The sequence below is a fragment of the Lathamus discolor genome, chromosome 2, assembly GCF_037157495.1.
Source record: "Lathamus discolor isolate bLatDis1 chromosome 2, bLatDis1.hap1, whole genome shotgun sequence".
NCBI lineage: Eukaryota > Metazoa > Chordata > Aves > Psittaciformes > Psittacidae > Lathamus > Lathamus discolor.
Window position 1 is genome coordinate 12,081,657 of NC_088885.1, and position 17,737 is coordinate 12,099,393.

A 17,737-nucleotide genomic window follows, 5' to 3' on the forward strand; every position below is an offset into this window, starting at 1 on the left:
GTGAACACAGACATAAAGACAGCCCGCGACAGTAGTCCTTGCAAGCTTATCCCAGATGCCTTTCTCAAACCAACAGAGACTTGGTTGTTTCTTCTGTATCTTACATGTATGTAAATTTATCAAAGGGTCAGTAAACACTGAGATTTCTGTAAGGCAGAATTTTCCTTAATGAGAAGCTAACCAGTGAATGAGGTGGGGGGGGGGGGAGGGAAAGGGTGGTTTTGGTTTTGTGACTTTGTGACTGTTGGAGCCTCAGGCATCTGTGTACACATTCTGCCTCATTTACAGCTGAGTGTTTCAGGCTTTCTGCTTTTCTTTTCTCCTTTGTTATAAAAGTGTTGAGGTTCCAAATACATTATTTAAGATTAGTATGAAAAATTAATCTGAAGGAGGTTCTGGTTTTGCTATCCTGGAGTTTGCTATTACTTGGAAGATTTTTCTGCTGTTGTCATCTCCTCACTTCCCTTCTTCCCTCCTTTTATTATTATTTTTTTCTCTTCATCATCTTCCGCCAGCTGCAGTTACTGCAGGCAGGCTTCTGTGACAAAAAGGTGCTTGAGGAAAGAGTTCTGAAAACGGCCAGAATAATTTTACAGTGGGGCAATCCCTGGGGGATTTCCTGTTTGTCTATTTGCACATGAACAGGGAATTCTTCTATACCTATAGTGTAGCTCTCCCTTTATAGATCTGGCTGTGGGTACATTCTTCTCATCCATACTGCTGAAAAGTACAGTGAGTGCCAGCACCAGAAGCTAACCTCTGTTTGGAGCCAGTTAAATATACGTTGCTGATAAAAAACGCCTTATTCTGGTAGTCAAGCAGAATAATTGGCTACTTAGTACTTGGCTCATGTGATTTTATACAGCATATAATCATGATATTGTAGCTCCAGAAATTTAATTGGATGGAAACTCCGTAAGTGGTGGTAACCATGCTTTGAAGTTGCAACATGCTGACCATTCAAGAACCCATATAGTTTGCCATGTAATACCATTAAACATTCACAGCAGAAGTGGATTTTCCCAGAAGTAAAGGGTTTAAAGTGCCCGGTTTACAACATGCCTTTCACCCCTGGGTTCCTTTGTCTCAGCCCATTGACACAATGGAAGTAAAAATCAGACTATGATTATCTGTATGAGGAATGTCACCATTCTAAAATGAAGGGATGAAATACCATCATCTACCTGACCCACCACCTCCTGAAACACAGCTCTGCTTTGGAAAACTCTCCCCTGGCTTGTCACCTTTTGCAGGTCAGCAATGACCCTGGTTCTGCAGAGGTTTGCTTTTACCAGTGTAAAACTGGAGCATCATTACTAATGTGAGCACAGAATCCAGGCCCTGGAACCTAAAGTGAGGCTTTTCATCTTTCTCCACAACCATTAAAAGACTTCCTAAACATAATAGTTTTGTAGCTACAATCCGGCCCACTGAACTGAGTAAAGCATAGGGATAAAATTAGAGCAGAGTATTGCAGAACAATCTGTCATGAATCATTCTGAGACTTTTAGCTGGTGTATGCTGCACAGGTATTATTAATTCCTGATCAGCCAGCACAAGTACCTCACCCAGGTAGACCTAAGCAAGTCGCTTTCATTTAATTTGCCTTCTGAAGGACATGACAGCATCTGTACATTTTCAGATGTAATTGCTGTTATCCTTCAGAGTTTTTTGAAACAAACACAATCATCCTCCTGAATTACTGACTTTCCATGACAATTTTTTGAGGTTGCATTGTTCTAAACTAATATCTTTCAGACAGATCCTGAATAATGTAAGAGGATAAAGCCCACATGAAAAAATCAAGAATTCAGAAATGAAATTTAAGCTGTCAAACTTTAACTTAGTTGATCTTTATTCCCTTAATATTCTTCAAACAAAACCCATTTCATTCTAGTTCATAAAGCACATTACCTTAGAGGCCATAATATTGCTGAATTTTGTTCTAGGTCGATTTTTAAGTCAAAGCATTAGACATTTAAAAACTCCACATTTAAAGCAGCTATTATGAACTGGCTCTACGACCTGCTGCCAAATGTGCGCTCCCTCCTTTTCTTAGTGTTTTAGTTTTTATATTTTTGTGTAGAAAAAAACCCCAGTTTCAGATCCAGTCTTGAAACCAGACGTATGGGGGTAAAACAGCTTTCCTCTGCAGGATTTACAATGGAAAGACAAATTTCACAGAAGGGATCTTACCACCGCTCTGCTTTAGTAAAGTACCTGAACACATCCTTCAACCACATATAAAGTGCAACAGCAGCTCCTTTGGAAGTATTTCGGAGTCTCGCTGGTTTGCATATAGAGAATCTCACCACTCTCTGCAATATGACGGAGCATGTTTCAAGTTCTTAAGTATTTCTTTGGGAAGCTTGAGAAGTGTTATACTTGCTGTAGAAATACTGCAGAAAAGGCTAGAAGGCCAAACTGATGGCCCTCCACACGCTGCTAAGGTGAGGCCTGAAATACTGTGCTAAATTGTGGCTTCTCTTCTGGATGTCCGCACATGGTGCATTTGTATCTGTCAACAAACTTTGGGGCTTCATAGAATCATAGAATAGTTAGGGTTGGAAAGGACCTTAAGATCATCTATTTCCAACCCCCCTGCCATGGGCAGGGACACCTCCCACTAAACCATGTCACTGAAGGCTCTGTCATGGCTATTCATGGCTATTTAAATGGTGAAGATCAGAGAGGAAAGAATGTTATAAATACTTATCCTCCAATTCCTAAGTGACTTCTTAATGCTGAGCCAGAGCTGACAGCTAAAGACTTTTAATTCCTTAACAGCTGCTCTGAAAGTGTCCCAGTCACGCAGCTGACTTAGCAGTACTGCAGAACTCAGCCGGGGGAAATGCCAGACCTCTCGTGCTTGTGTCTTTCATTAAATGTAATCCCAATTCCTAAGAGGTTTCATAGAAGCTCAGACTGGTTTGGGTTGGAAGGGACCCCAGAGCTCATCCAGTTCCAGCCCCCAGCCACAGGCCGGGACACCTTCCACTAGAGCAGGTTGCTCCAAGCCCCTGTGTCCAACCTGGCCTTGAACACTGCCAGGGATGGGGCAGCCACAGCCTCTCTGGGCACCCTGTGCCAGCGCCTCAGCACCCTCGCGGGGAAGAGCTTCTTCCTAATATCTAAGGAGATGCTCTCCAGCTGACCTGCAATCCCTCTCCAGGCTCTGGGCATCTATTTCTGGCATTGGCATCAAACTGGTAGGACTGGGATGGATTGAGAATCCCCTTCCCCTATCAACTTCAGTTTAAAGCCCTTTTCAGCAGCTTGTCAAGTCTTTGACTGAAGATGCTCTTCCCCTTTTCTGACATAGGAATAGTGTTTGAACTAAAATCACCTCAGAGTACTTGGTTCCCTCCTTCCATTTCTGTTGAGTCTACCACATCCAGACCACCTTCAGAAGTGAAGCTGTAGGACAAGCATGCTTAAGAGAAAGATGTGTCATGTATGTCCATGAAAACTGACACTGGCACCTTCCATGCAAGGAAATACTGGTTTTACTTACTTTTATTGTACTTCTGCAAGTGAGGTGTGACCCTGGAGAGCTAGCATTAGAAAGTGCTTCTACTGGCCTGTACCTGTAGGTCACAGATGAGACTGGAAGTACTCAGGTTCAGTTGAGATTTACATTAGGGTCAGAGGGCACATGAGAGTGAAGGCTTCAGATTCAGTGTTAGTACAACCCTCTTGAGGTGTGTGGACTGACATAATCCCTCTTTCTCCCTACCTATGTGTGCGTTTTCTTTCTTTGGAAAACTGAATGCCTTTTGAAGCATAATATACAGCAGGCAGTTTCAGCAACATACAGTGTACACAGTTAGCATGCATACATCACAGCTGCACCAAGACAATAAAATCTAACAGAAGCTCCTCTGGAAATATTCCTGTCTCTGTATGTCAGTAATCTGCATACTAAAGAGTCCCAAAGCACTCACTAGCATGACAGACTGGGCATTAAGTGGTGCCCAAGTAGCCCTTCAGCCAATACACAGAAGAAGAGCTAGAAACATTATGCTCGACTATAAGAAAAAGCTCAGAAAGCAAGGACACATCTCTTGTGGACTTTTCAGTCTATTATCTAAACCACTAAAAAATCAGATTTGATGCAATTTAGTTGAAGCTTAAATTAATGCAGGCTTAACTGACCACATGGCAAACACAGCTTCTTGTAAACCAATTCCCTTAATTGTCCGAAAAAGGATTTTTTAATTATTAAGCTAATGCAGTTTTATTTCTGCAGGAAATGGAGCCAGACCATCAGTATGGAGGAAACCTTTCAAGTCAGTCTTAAAATTTAGAGAATAAAGTGACTAGAGACTTTGCTGGTTTCTAAGTGCAGTTGAACACCAAAGTATTAGAAATTAGGACCACTGGATCAGAGCTCTCCTCTTTCTGCCCAGGAATTCTAAGACAGGCAGAGCCCAGCATAAGGGTGGGTGCCACAGCTGTAGGTCTATTAACAGGCATCCAGGCATTAACTGCATTCATAGCTTTGGAGCCTATACTGAGACTCTTCACAAAACTATTTGATTCTTAGAAGATAAACATTTGGATTGTGAGGAAGAGGATCCACCCCTTGCACACGACCACCAGCAGAAGATCTGTGTTTTTTTAGGAACAGTCGGGATTATCTACCAACAAACAGCTAACTTTGCTGTCCTTGTAAGTTACCATAAAGGGTGACAGCTGGGCAAACACCATTTGAGAAGGTCACATGCTGGCAAAAATCAGATAGTTTTCTATGGGGCTTATGATATGGACTTCAAGGGCAAAATATGTTTACTCTTCAGAAAGCGGCAGACTAGGACCATTATTAATTATGCTCTTCTGGTTTATCAGGTCTTTTAGCTGTTCTACTCTGCATATCTGTAAGGATTAACTAAGTCAAGGTGGAGTTTCTCAGCCTGTAGGGTCAGAAAGTATAACCTTCACTTGACTTCCCCTTGCAGTGGAGGGAGAGTGTGCATTTTCTGTTAGTCTTAGAGATTTGTACACAGCGTCCTACCTGCAATGGATTTGGTGAAGTAAGAGGAGATGGAAGGCCATGTCCTGGTGACTGGCTGGGTTTCTGAGGGGAGCTGGAGGACTGTGAGGCCAGAGGTGGCTGGCTCTGGCTCTGGGACTGTGTTTGGTTTTGCTGCGGTGGTGCTGATGGCTGTGGCTGCGGCTGCTGGGTCTGCTGGGGTGGCTGTGGAGTCTGTGCCTGCTGACCTTGCTGCTGCTGCTGGCTTTGCTGCTGCTGCTGTTGGTGCTGGAGCTGCTGAAGATGCTGAAGCTGTTGAAGCTGGGAATTCAGGGATGAGGTAGCTGTGAATTGAAGAAAGGAAAGAGAGTTATGTAGGTTTCAGTAATACTGTGTTAAAGATAACACTGGATTAAATTCTGGTTCTCTTACATTGTGGGACACACTGCCCATGGAGGTCAGCTGGCCTCACACTTCAGGCTGTTGCAGGAAACACATTCCTAACAATAACAGCCTGTAAGTCTGCCAGTGCAGTCCTGTGGTGAGAGTAGGACTTCACTGGGGGCAAGGAAGGCAAACCTTGGAAAGGCACAGGACGGGTGCCAGAGCTGACCAGCAGCCTGTGCTCAGACAGCTTACCAGTGAAGCCAATGGGAATTTTGCATGCCTAGAGAAGAGGCAAACAGGATATCATGGCATAGAGCATAGCAAGAACTCATAACATGAACTGTGTGCTGTTAAATAAAGGAGGAGAAAATCAGAGTTGTAAAATAAAGGATGCTCTGAAAAGAGCTTTGTCATGTCTTTACACAGCAGGTGTCAGGAAATAAAACATTCAGCTGTGAAATTCCTTGTGCAATGCATAGGTAACAAAAATACCCAATAAAACGTGTGTTTGTCTGAAATTAGAACTCTTTGTATCACTCACATCTAAAAGCTATAAAGTACTCTTGTGAAACAGGGTAGGTATCCTCTACGCTTGCACTGCTCACATCTGGTAGTAAAGGTCTGTTGTACTTTGCTAGCATGTGCTCCAAAGCTGAGGGTTGGAAATTGGTAGCTCACATCAACCTACTGGCACAGAGGAGGAAGCTTTATTTCCCAGAGACACTCTCAAATTGACTAGGGCATTCATTAAGTTCAGGAAGGCAAGAAGTGTGCCACAAGGATGTCAGTAAGGAACAGCTTTAAGCAGCAACCAGAACATCACAGGAATCTGGGGTAATGCCCTGAATAAGTCACATGGGTCTTTGGCCTTACCCACTGTAATCAGCATCTTGGGGGCTGTGATAGATGGCTGTAAGATCCCAAAAGGAACAGCTTACAAGGTCATCGCACTATTCTGCACTCTGTATACTGCTTTGCCAACTCTACTCTGTATTCTAATTTCTATCAGCAGTAGCCAAAGTAACCTGGGAATGAACCAAATTTATTACTTCTAAAATGCCATTCAGGTTTCATGGCCAGAACCTCTGCTCACCAAGTTATTTGTGGATTGGCAGATATAGCCAAGCCATCTCCACTTTCTTTCTATGCCAACTGCCCTATTTTAGCTTTCTAGATGTCTATGCCATGGGAATGAACTTGAGGTCTTGGTACAACTTATGAAATCAATGAGCTATAAACTGGAATAAGCAAAAGAAAAAAGAAAATAAAACGGAGAAAGATGAGGCAGAATGGATAAGCCAGAAAAGGCTGTATGAAGGAAAAGCAAAAGGCTTGGTAGGAAGAGCTGTTGGTCATCCATTCTTATATTCACAACTGCTCTAAATTTTCTCTCACCAGAGGCAGGAATCGTACCACAGATGTGCCTTTATTAGAGTTATAGTCATGTGTATGTGACTTCAGCAAAGGACCTGAAAAACGCAGGGAAGGAGGACTGGTACCACCAGGATATTCCATCAATAAAGCTACTGTGGAAGTTTTGTGTTTCAACACAAAACAGTAACCATCAGATTAAAAACACATATGGTATCCCACGCAAAAGAAATCAGCCTGGAGAAATAAGGGTACGCTCCCATCAATCCCACAATCAGGACTCATACCTAAATATCCCAGAGTCAAAGGTGAATGCAAATATAATCTAAGGAATATGAGAACTAAGAATGGAGAAGGTTTGTATACAGAACAGCAACTGCATAGACAAATATTTACCATAGCAGGAAGCAACTCAGACGGCAAGCAATAATATTCACCAGTTCTACCCTAAGGTATGTGCGCAGATGTCGTGGTTTAAGCCCAGCCAGCAACCCAGAACCACACAGCCGCCTGCTCACTGCCCCACTTTCCCCACCCTGCTCCCAGAGGGATGGGAAGGAGAATGGAAAGAATGTAACTCCCACGGGTTGAGATCAGAACAGCCCAGTAACTAAGGTATAACACAAATCACTGCTGCTACCAACAATGATAATATTGATAAGGGAAATAACAAGGGAAGAGAATACAACCACTCACCACCCGCCGACCGATACCTGGCCCAACCCGAGCAGTGATCTAGCCCTTCTGGGTAACTGCTGCCAGTTTTACATCCCGGGCATGACGTGCTGTGGTATGGAATACCTCTTTGGCTAGTGTTGGTCAGGTGTCCTGTCTCTGCTTCCTCCTGGCTTCCCCTCCTCCCTGCAGAGCATGAGACTCAGAAAGTCTTTGGTCAGAGTAAACATCACTGAGCAACAACTAAAAACATCGGTGTTATCAGCGCTGTTCCCAGGCTAAAGTCGAAAACACAGCACTGCACCAGCTACTAAGGAGAAAAATGACTGCTACTGCTGAACCCAGGACAAGAGTGGAAAGACCCTTCCCATTCCTATGAGGGAAAATCAGACCTAGACCAGCTCTTTATCTTGTGCAGGCCATTTCCTTACTTGTGCTAGTTTAGCAATCTAGACAAAGCATGGATAACCAGAACCAGGCCTTCAAACACAACAAGCCCTTACCGCTGCCAAGAAGCAGAACCTGTAATCCACACAGCTCAAGGACAAGAACAAGAGGTCCTTTTATATCCCATGTTCACAACTGGACAGTATGAGACAAACCTTCTCTGTAGTAGATTAGATACAGTGTTGTTTTTTTTCCTACTGTAATGGTCCTCAAACCCTTTTTCTCCTACAGGGCACTCTTAAAGGCCAAGGCTTGGAAGAATGGCTTTGCCAGAATGCCATACATTTGTATGTGGGGCACTGGGTCATGTAGTAAGGGACAGTCAAAAAACATTTGAGGTGTAAGTGAAGCCATCTATTGAAACATTTTTGGAGCACAGAACATGCTTAGCTCCTTGAGGAACATCTTTCAGCTAGAATAGGGAAAATAGAATCATAGAACACTTAGGGTTGGAAAGGACCTTAAGGTCACCAAGTTCCAACCTCCCTGCCATGGGCAGGGACACCTCACACTAAACCATGTCACCCAAGGCTCTGTCCCACCTGGCCTTGAACACTGCCAGGGATGGAGCATTCACAACTCCCCTGCACAAAAATCCACGCTTACTGAAATAACAGAATCCTAGAATAGTTAGGGTTGGAAAGGATCTCAAGATCATCCAGTTCCAACCCCCCTGCCATGGGCAGGGACACCTCACACTAAACCATGTTACCCAAGGCTTCATCCAACCTGGCCTTGAACACTGCCAGGGATGGAGCACTCACAACCTCCCTGGGCAACCCATTCCAGTGCCTCACCACCCTAACAGGAAAGAATTTCTTCCTTATATCCAATCTAAACTTCCCCTGTTTAAGTTTTAACCCGTTACCCCTTGTCCTGTCACCCCAGTCCCTAATGAAATGTGGCTTTACTAAATTTCTGAAACTACTTAACAAAGATTCCATTGTTGCACGTTTTGGGATTTACTTGCTAGAAGAGTTATCCTCATGGCGTAGGCCTCAGTTCTATTAACAAGTCATGCCTTTGATCAGCTGCTGAATTACATTCTTAAAAATTAAATCTTCATTAAGCTTCCATTTTCCACAAGACCAATACTTTGCTGAATAGGCATTTTGATTTGAGCATTCTTTCTTCTGCCAATACATCACCCAAGGGACAGAATCCAGACAGTTAAGCACCATCTAGCCAGTCACTCACTCCCCACTGGCTGGGATGGGGAGGGAAACTGGAAGAATGTAAACCCCACAGGTTGAGATAAGAACAGTTTAAATAACTAAAATAAAATATAGCAATAATAGAAATAATAACAGTAACAATATTAATAATAGTGAAGAACAAATAAGGAGAAATCAAAATCCAGGAAACGCAAGTGATGCAGAACACAACTGCTCACCACCAGCTGACCGATACCCAGCCTGACCTGAGCAGAGATCGGTTCCTTCCAGGTGACTCCCCCCAGTTTCTATGATGGGCATGACATGCTCTGGTATGGAATACCCCTGTGGCTAGTTTGGGCCAGGTGTCCTGGCTCTGCTCTCTCCTGACTTCGTGTGCCCTTCCTCACTGTCAGAGCAGGAGAGACTGAAAAGTCCTTGACTGGGGTAAGCACTACTGAGCAACAGCTAACACCAGCGGTGTGTTATCAGCATTTTTCTCAGACTGAAGCCAAAACACAGCACCGCACCAGCTACTAGGAAGAAAAATAACTATTCCGGCTAAAACCAGGACAAGAGGGAAAGAAAAGGGGAAAATACGCCTCAAGAGCTTTTTATCTTTAACCTAAAATTTTACAGGTTCAGGTCCTAGTGATCTGCTAATGTTGAATGGCCACCTCCAACATACTTCTGTGCACTGACAATGTGTGCATGTGCAGTCAGACAGGCAAGCTGACTTGTGTGGTGAATGAAGAGCGTCTGAAGCTGACCTGGAAAACACCAAGCTTATAAATTCTGTGGCTATGTCCAGCACTCTCAGGTAAGAGCTTGATATGGGGATTTCGTTTTCATTCCCCATCTAGGAGTAGAAAGCTTTGCATTCAGTACCGCTTAATACTTGAACGTCAGCCAATGCAGGAATAACAATATCTCTACCGTTCACTTTTGTACTGGAAGTGCACACATCCTTGATGGGGTGGAAGGTTGTCCCTCAGGGAAAAGAATTGTTGATGGAGAAAAGTTACTTTATGGAAAAGTTTCCAAGTTCATTGCCAGCAACTGCACAGAATTATTTAAATAACTTGTCTTTTCACATAATTCCTTTAAAAAGTCTCTCTGGAGCCCACTGTCACGCTGAGCTATAAATTGCATTGAAGTGGCTTAGTAAGGTATGACTGTTTAACATGCTGTTGCTAAACAAACAGATAGGAAATTGGTAGAAGGGCTGTTAGGTCAGACAAGGCTTTCCCAAAGCCACACAGTAGGTGTACTGCAAAGGTGGATTTAGGGCTTGGGATCATGCCTGCAGTCCAGTGTTCCTGCTGCCTGATTGCACTGCCTCTCACAATGTGTGTACTAGCCACAGCAGGGGTTGTGTCATATTATTGTTTGCAATCAAATCCAATCCAACTCCCAGAGCTTGCTTGCATAGCTCATCCATTATAAATCGTATACCTGTCTAGCATTTGTCACTTTCTGCAGAGCTTGGAGCCTGATGGAATTTCAGGTGGTACAACAGCGCAATGTCTGCATGTATAAAAGATAACATGCACTGCCTACCTCACAGGAATCTTTTTATGACTTACTGGCTAACAGCTGGGTAAAACTTTGACATATTTAAGAGAAAAGTGCCTACTTGCTTTCAGAATTGCATTCGAGAATTAAAAAGGCTTGTAAAAAAGTTGCAGAAAGTTCTTTCTGTGGTTAAAGAAGACAACATAAAGCGCATCACCTTGAAAGAGAGATAATTAACCAAAAATGCATGCAAGCTATGGAACACTGCGAGGAAAATCCACAAAAGCTGTGTGACATCTCAACTTGCCTTAAGAAAAATACATGCTGAATATCTACCCGGTATCCAAGAAGACAGTAAGAAGAACTAATACCTACAAAGAAACAATGGCATGAGGGTTCTTCAAACTTATGTTTTAACTGTTGTTTCTTGGTTGCTGCGGTGCCAGGGCAGACTTCCCAAGGGATCACCTCATGTTTTATGATCCTACTTTAAGCAGATTATACTTAGCCACAGTATTGGACCATTTACATTAGAATAAGAGATGTGGGGTTAAGTGATGCAAATGGATGGTCCAGATCTCCCCAGTCACCTGTTTCTGTCATAGACCTCAGACGTCTTTAAGGGCTTGGAGGAAGTTATGATCTAAGGAACACACATCTTCCTGACTCCTTCTGGGGGATGCCTTAGGCACAAGGCTGCCGTGCATTTACAGTATTTACATAAAATGTATCTTTTCACATTTTTCTTGTATCTTCTGTTCCTCTTCTGGTTACCTACACAGGAATCTGAAACAAAACTAAAATGCCGAGTGGTGCAATGGGAAAAACTTACCTCTGCTGCAGCCATGCTGAAAGAAGTAGTCTGATTCATGATAGGGGTAAAGATGCATGACTGGGCCTTTCTTAGTGGCAAAACTGAAAAGGCAAATCCCAATCCTGATTGTATTGACTGAGAGTAGTATCAACTGCCTGGTGCCTCTGGCTAACATTATCACTTAAGTGTGGGAATGGATCTGGCTGTATTTTAAGTAAAAATATACATTTTAATCACATTTCTCCAAAAAGCAAGGACCAGAAGAAAGCCCACAAATGTTTAGATAATGAAGAAATGTAAAAGAAATTGCAAATGTTTATATAATGAGAAAAATTAGGACTCTTTCACCTCTCATTCACAACATAAACTCAGACCTCTACAGTGCTTGGCAGAAGATCAAATTAATGTTCAGGGATTCAATTTGTATCTAGAATCTGCTCTTGTGGATAAGCTTCACATAATGTCTGATTTATTTCATTACTGTTTTGTGCATGTTTGTTTCTGTGTAAAGAGGAAGAAAGGGCAGGAGGAATGAGAAACAATTTTAGCCTAGAAACTATTGTGCCACTTTATCCTCTACCCTCTTATTTACATAATTGCATAGATGTTCTTCAGTGCCTTCTACAATGTACAATGGACTAAAAAGGAGAAACTCATACATTAAACCTTCTCCTGTTTGACTGAGCACAGAGCTTGACTCTTGCCATTTCAAGGGCCTAATGCCTTTTTCCACTTCCCCAGTAATGGAGAATGCATTTGCATTGCCTTAAACTGAAAAGTGTAACTAACTAAAGCATCTGGGCTTGTGTTCAAACTGACATGGCCAGCTTTTCTCTTCCACTCTGTTGTTTCTCTTCTAATGAGGTTTATGCCTTTCTTTTCTTTCTAACAGATCTCTAAGGATTGAATGCACAAGCTGAACAGTCTAATGCAAGCCCATCTTTACACTCTCTCCCTCCTGGGTAATGAGCGGTAGGTGAGCCAAATACCCAGTGTGGTCTTGCAAATGCTTGGATTTTCTTTTTGAGAGAAAAATGTGAGTTGCGTTCAAGCACCATCTTTGGGGGTGAGGGGGAAGGAAGGGTTGGACTGCTGGCTGAAGAGATTAGTAATGGGATACAGAGCACCTTACTTCTCAATCAGTGGTTCAAATCTAGTCTAGGTCAATACAGGGAACAAAAGTCACTGCACTTTAATAGTGCTTTTGAGTGCTTGCTACCTAATAGAAGATTTATTAGATGTATAGGATATGTATTCACACACAGACACCCACAGAGAGCCAGCATTGGAAGCAGTCTGTCACACAGTCAAGGTAATAAACTGATGGTCTCCCAGTACCTACTAGAAAGATCACTACAGCTTTGGATGGCATCAATTGACATCTTTATTTGTACTTTCAGCAGAGAGGCTAAGGATAGGAAAAGTAAAGAGACCAAGCATCTTCTCCTTCCTAAAGGTGATCTTTCAAGCTTACAGCTGCAGAACACAGATGGGGTTATGGGGAGATACCTGCATTGCCAAAACTCCTCTGTACCAATTTTGCAGAGGAACAGAGGGCTTTGCGTTCTACTGTTGTCATATGCAACATCTTTCATGAGCACTAAATTTACTTTAGAGAATATAGGCAATAAAAAGGAAGTATTAAGAAGAAAACCATCATAATTTATATGGTGCCTGTGGTGTCTCCACATTTTGATGAATACTGAAGCTTCCCTGAAAAATGATCCACTGCATGGAATAAATCTGACATTTTTTCCCTTATCAACCTTAAAATGTACAATAATCCACTAAAATCTTAAGGAAATAAAAAAAAAGTGAAAGGAAGAAAAAGTTGTGCTAGGTAAAGAGCTTGGCTAAGCATCAGGGAAAGCATATTTGGAATACTTTCCATTTTAAGATAATCTAGGGGCTATTTTCCTCTAGTTTATGACAACACTCTGTGAGTAAAGTTCCCTGAGTGTACTGTAAAAATTGCATTAACCTATTTAAAATGCCCAAAGGCAAGAACAAGCTGGAGAAATTAGACTTTAATAAGCCATTTGCTTCCTCAGCTCAAATGGGACCTTAGGCCTCATACTGTACAGATGGCTGAAACATTAACTGGAGGCAGGGTATCATCAAGACACAGGGGATCAATCAAGGAGTTGTCTTGGGACTCTCATGCAAAGACAGGCAATTAAAACCCCACCATAACATAGTCTGAGGGCAACGTAAGTATCTGAATGCCAAAGGCTGGGTGTCAAGCAAGCGATTATCTAGATCTGGTAAACTAATTTTACCAGCTTATAGGGTTTTTTGGTGAAAACATGACTTTCTCAGAGATCAGGGGCCAGAATCTTAACATCAAGTCTTTATACCAGACAAAAGTAGTTTTCTAGTTACAAAGAGAAGGAGTGGTCCCAGATTGTCTGAGAACAGAATAGTGTTGGACTGGAAAATCAAATAGACTGCCATAGTATTTCTACAGATTGAATTTCCAGGCTCTATTGAGCCCAGAACATTCCTATGGATGAGAAATTAAGATAACTTCCCATTTCTTGAGGAAAAAACCTGCAGGAGTCCTTTGAAAGAAACTAATTGACAGAGAAAAATTATCATCTAAATGCCAACACAGCCTGATATATGATTTCACAGGCAAAGGGATGTGACAGGCAACAGAAATTAAGTTTAAAACAAAGTCTGCTGACTCAGAGAACAATGGCCATGACTCATAATGGACACCAGACAAAGGCTGGGCACTCTCTGCACATACAAACTTTAATAAGAACTGCAGCTTATTTTTTTCCTCCCCTTGTCTCTTTCAAATGCTCTGATATTGATGGGAAGCATACTTTCTATGGAACTTATGCAGACTAGGTGTTTGACGTGCCTTGAAGTAGCAATGCTTGTAAGAAAAAGCAGTGCAATGACATACAGCCATGGAAGAGGCAGAATCCTGCAGCTCAGGGAGCCACGGGTCCCCAGTTCACCGGGTGCCCCCCACCCATTTCTATTGGCAAGGTGGCCATGCAAGGATTTGGGGCAAAGTCTTCTCAAGAGGAACTGGTTGAACTGCCTGGTGGCTTCAAAGGGTGATTTTGCATTCTTTCAGATAAAAGATCTGCAGTTGCATCTTCTGTAATTGTTTATGGCAAATGGCTCTTCTGACAAAGAAATATTTATCCAGGTATAGCTTCAGCAATAGTTCTTTGAAGATAAGGAATTATTAGAAGTCTCTTCAAAGTGTCTTTGAAGTGAGTCATGTTTCCTTAACTAAAAGTGAAGTTACTGTAAGTGAAATGTAGTGGGGGGGGTTGGTGGGGTGGTGGGGGGTGCGGGGAGGAGGGGGTGTTGTATATGTGTGGGTTTGGGCTTTTTTAAACAATACAATTGAATAGTGGATCAAAGTGCTTCTGGTTTAAAAGGTTGGCCTTGATGCTGAGCTTGTGGAAGTGTCCTGAGAATGACAAAGGACAATGTCACTTTCCCCTAGTCTCAGCTGAGGGAAGCGGCAGAGGGTACCATGCCCACCAGGTGACTTGGTATGACTGGTTGCTTTCATCTCTCAGACTCTCATTATATCCAAGTTTCTATCATTTTCCACTTCCAGTCTATTCTGAAAGCTGGCAAACCTGAGGCCACTCTTTTTTTATTAAGAGGTCCAAGACTCAAGCAGCTGCAAATTCTGTTCCCAGTGTGCAATTCCGGCTAGAGAAGTTAGCGGAGCAGCAGTAAGGCCAGGCCACGGAACGATTCAGGAAACAGGAGTGTGTACACTATGAGAGAGGGAAAAAACACAGCCTAGTCCTTTCCTTTACAATCAATAAAATGACAACAGCAGGTATGAGAACCAGGTGCAAAAGTGGCAGTTATAAAATGGATTTATAGAAACACAGAACGGTTTGGGTTGGAAAGGACCTTAAGATCATCTAGTTCCAACCCCCCTGCCATGGGCACAAAAATGCTCTGGTGGAGCTGTGACTTAGACTTCAACCTTGCTAATGGGCCCCATTATCCTCAATGTAGCCTTCAACTTCTGGTTTTACCAAGCTATGAAAAATTTAAAATGGAAGCAACATGATGAAAAAGGTGGGGAAGAGAATGAAACAGAACATGTGGCCTGATCCTGCAACGGCTGTAACGTTCTCAGTCCCTATGCAGTGCACAGGACCATTCCTCGCCAGCTAGAACACACACACAGTACCACATTGAACATGGCATTCTTCATCAGTCACTGAAGAATAAAAACGGACTAAAAAACTTTCTCTAAGTGACACGAGATATTGCTTGATAGCCGTGGTAAAGGAGCAACCTCAAGCACAGGTCACTGGGTTGGTGAGGAGTGCTGTGCTGGTGCTGTAACCTCAATATGTGAGCAGAAGATGGAGGTATTCTTCCTTTAGATAAGGGAGCAATGCAGAGAGATACACAACACCCTCCATATGAGAAATAGTACAAGAGCTAGGAAGTGAACTCTAATTTGGTAATCTGTCACACGAGCCATTCCTGAATGTATGTACCACTATCAGGGTTCATTATGTTTGCCTGCTGTTGACTCACAGTAGCTCTATTTTGCTGTCTTTGAAAATCTTCCATTATTTTTATTTGGTCTGCATAGATAAGAATGGCTGTATTTAGGTGTGTGCATTTTGAAATACACCACAGTATCTAGAACTGTTTTCTTTTTGGAAGCTTTAAGCTAATTCCAGGTGATCTGCCTAGATTCCTTCTAGTTTGATAGTTTTACTTGCAGAGAGATGAATACCAAAGTTAAGCAATAGGTGAGCAGCAGTTCTGGACTCTGCTGCTGGTCATTTGCTGTGGAATGACTGACTGTCCATTTTAATTTGCAGTAATATGAGGGAGGCTGAATATCAGATTTCTCTCCTGTCCCTATAGCTCATCAGCCAAACATGTTGTTGCTTCAGGTGCTAAGCTTAGTTCGGCTGTGCCTGGCATCTGTCACCTTCACAGAGCAAAAGTGAATTAGCTGCTCTTTGAGTGCTCGTGTTCTTCCACCTACTTAAATTTCCCTCTCATCGTTGAAATAAACAACTTGATTATTCACTATGAGGGTGCTGACGCACTGGCACAGGGTGCCCAGAGAAGCTGTGGCTGCCCCATCCCTGGCAGTGTTCAAGGCCAGGTAGGATGAGGTTTGGAGCAACCTGCTCTAGTGGAAGGTGTCCCTGCCCAGGGCAAGGGGTTGGAACTGGATGGGCTTTAAGGTCCCTCCCAGCTCAAACCAGTCTGGGATTCTATGCTTATTCACACAGGTAAAATGCCCATCAGTAGATTTGGTTGGGAGACTTAGGGAGAAGACTTTATAAGCACTCCTCATTCATGGACTCTAAAGTCAGTCACACTTCTGTGTTAGGATGAAGCTCCATCCACAGCTGAACGGAAGAGCTGAGGAGTGCAGCTGCAGTGCTCTGCCCAGTTAATGCACTACCTACTTCATGGCTTTCAAAAGCACACAGGAACCCCACGCTGTTAGATAACTCATACATATTTGGACACTGCAAACTAGTTATTAGCAGGCCCTTGAACAAATGGCATCTAGTTCTTACTTTAGCTATTAAACTGCTTCTTCAAGGTTAATTTTTTATTAGAAAGGGATACACAGCAAATAATAAAAGAAATTCCACTTCAATAATGTGTTTGCTTACATGGAGGAGTCCCAAGTTATAGAAAGGGAGCAGAATCCAAAAGATGAATTTACAATTGGCCAAAAATCTACTTAAAAATCATTCACTATTTCTGTCCACATATTCAGTCAGAACAGAATGTTCTTGCCCTTTTGATGCAGTAACTAGTACCTTATTTCCCTTATCAGGAGAAATACTTGCTTTTTCAGAGCAGATACTGGAAGAAAAACTGAATTTGGTTGCTAACCAGTCATTCTCAAAAACCCCCTCACAAGAAGCTAGTCTTTGCATTCCTTAATGCAACACTGCCTCAACTTTAATATTCAGAAAATGAAATATCATTTTAAAGAAGCGCTTAGGTCTCATCAGATGCGTATGTTTAGCTATACCAAACCCGAATGATGCTATAAAACATTCTTTACATTCTTTGCCTTCTTCAGGTTCATCAGTCTTTTAAACAAATTCAGCAATGTGTAAAAGGCACACACACACAAGTGTTTACCAATACACCAAGGCTGTTATAAATAGTAAATAACTGCTCTTAATGTTATCTTGAGAATTTCAACATAACGTTGCAGAACTTGCTCTAAAAGCACAGAAAATTCACAAGAGAATGTATCCTAATAGGTACATTTTATTCATCCTATAGAAACATACCAGCAGTGATGTAACCAGGTTGCATAGTGCTTACATACAACAATTATCATTTTCTCTTAAATATTTTTTCTGCAATACATAACCCTTCCCTAAAGTAATGCAAAAGCTAACTTTGAAC

General features: G+C 42.4%; 1 protein-coding gene across 1 annotated transcript in view; it reads right to left on the reverse strand.

The window, feature by feature from the left end:
• Positions 1-17,737, reverse strand: part of POU6F2 (POU class 6 homeobox 2) — a 286,097-nt gene that overhangs the window by 90,017 nt on the left and 178,343 nt on the right. Inside the window, exon 5 of the mRNA XM_065669184.1 lies at positions 5,015-5,316. Within this exon, the coding sequence (XP_065525256.1) occupies positions 5,015-5,316 (302 nt within the window). The remainder of the gene's footprint in view (positions 1-5,014; positions 5,317-17,737) is intronic.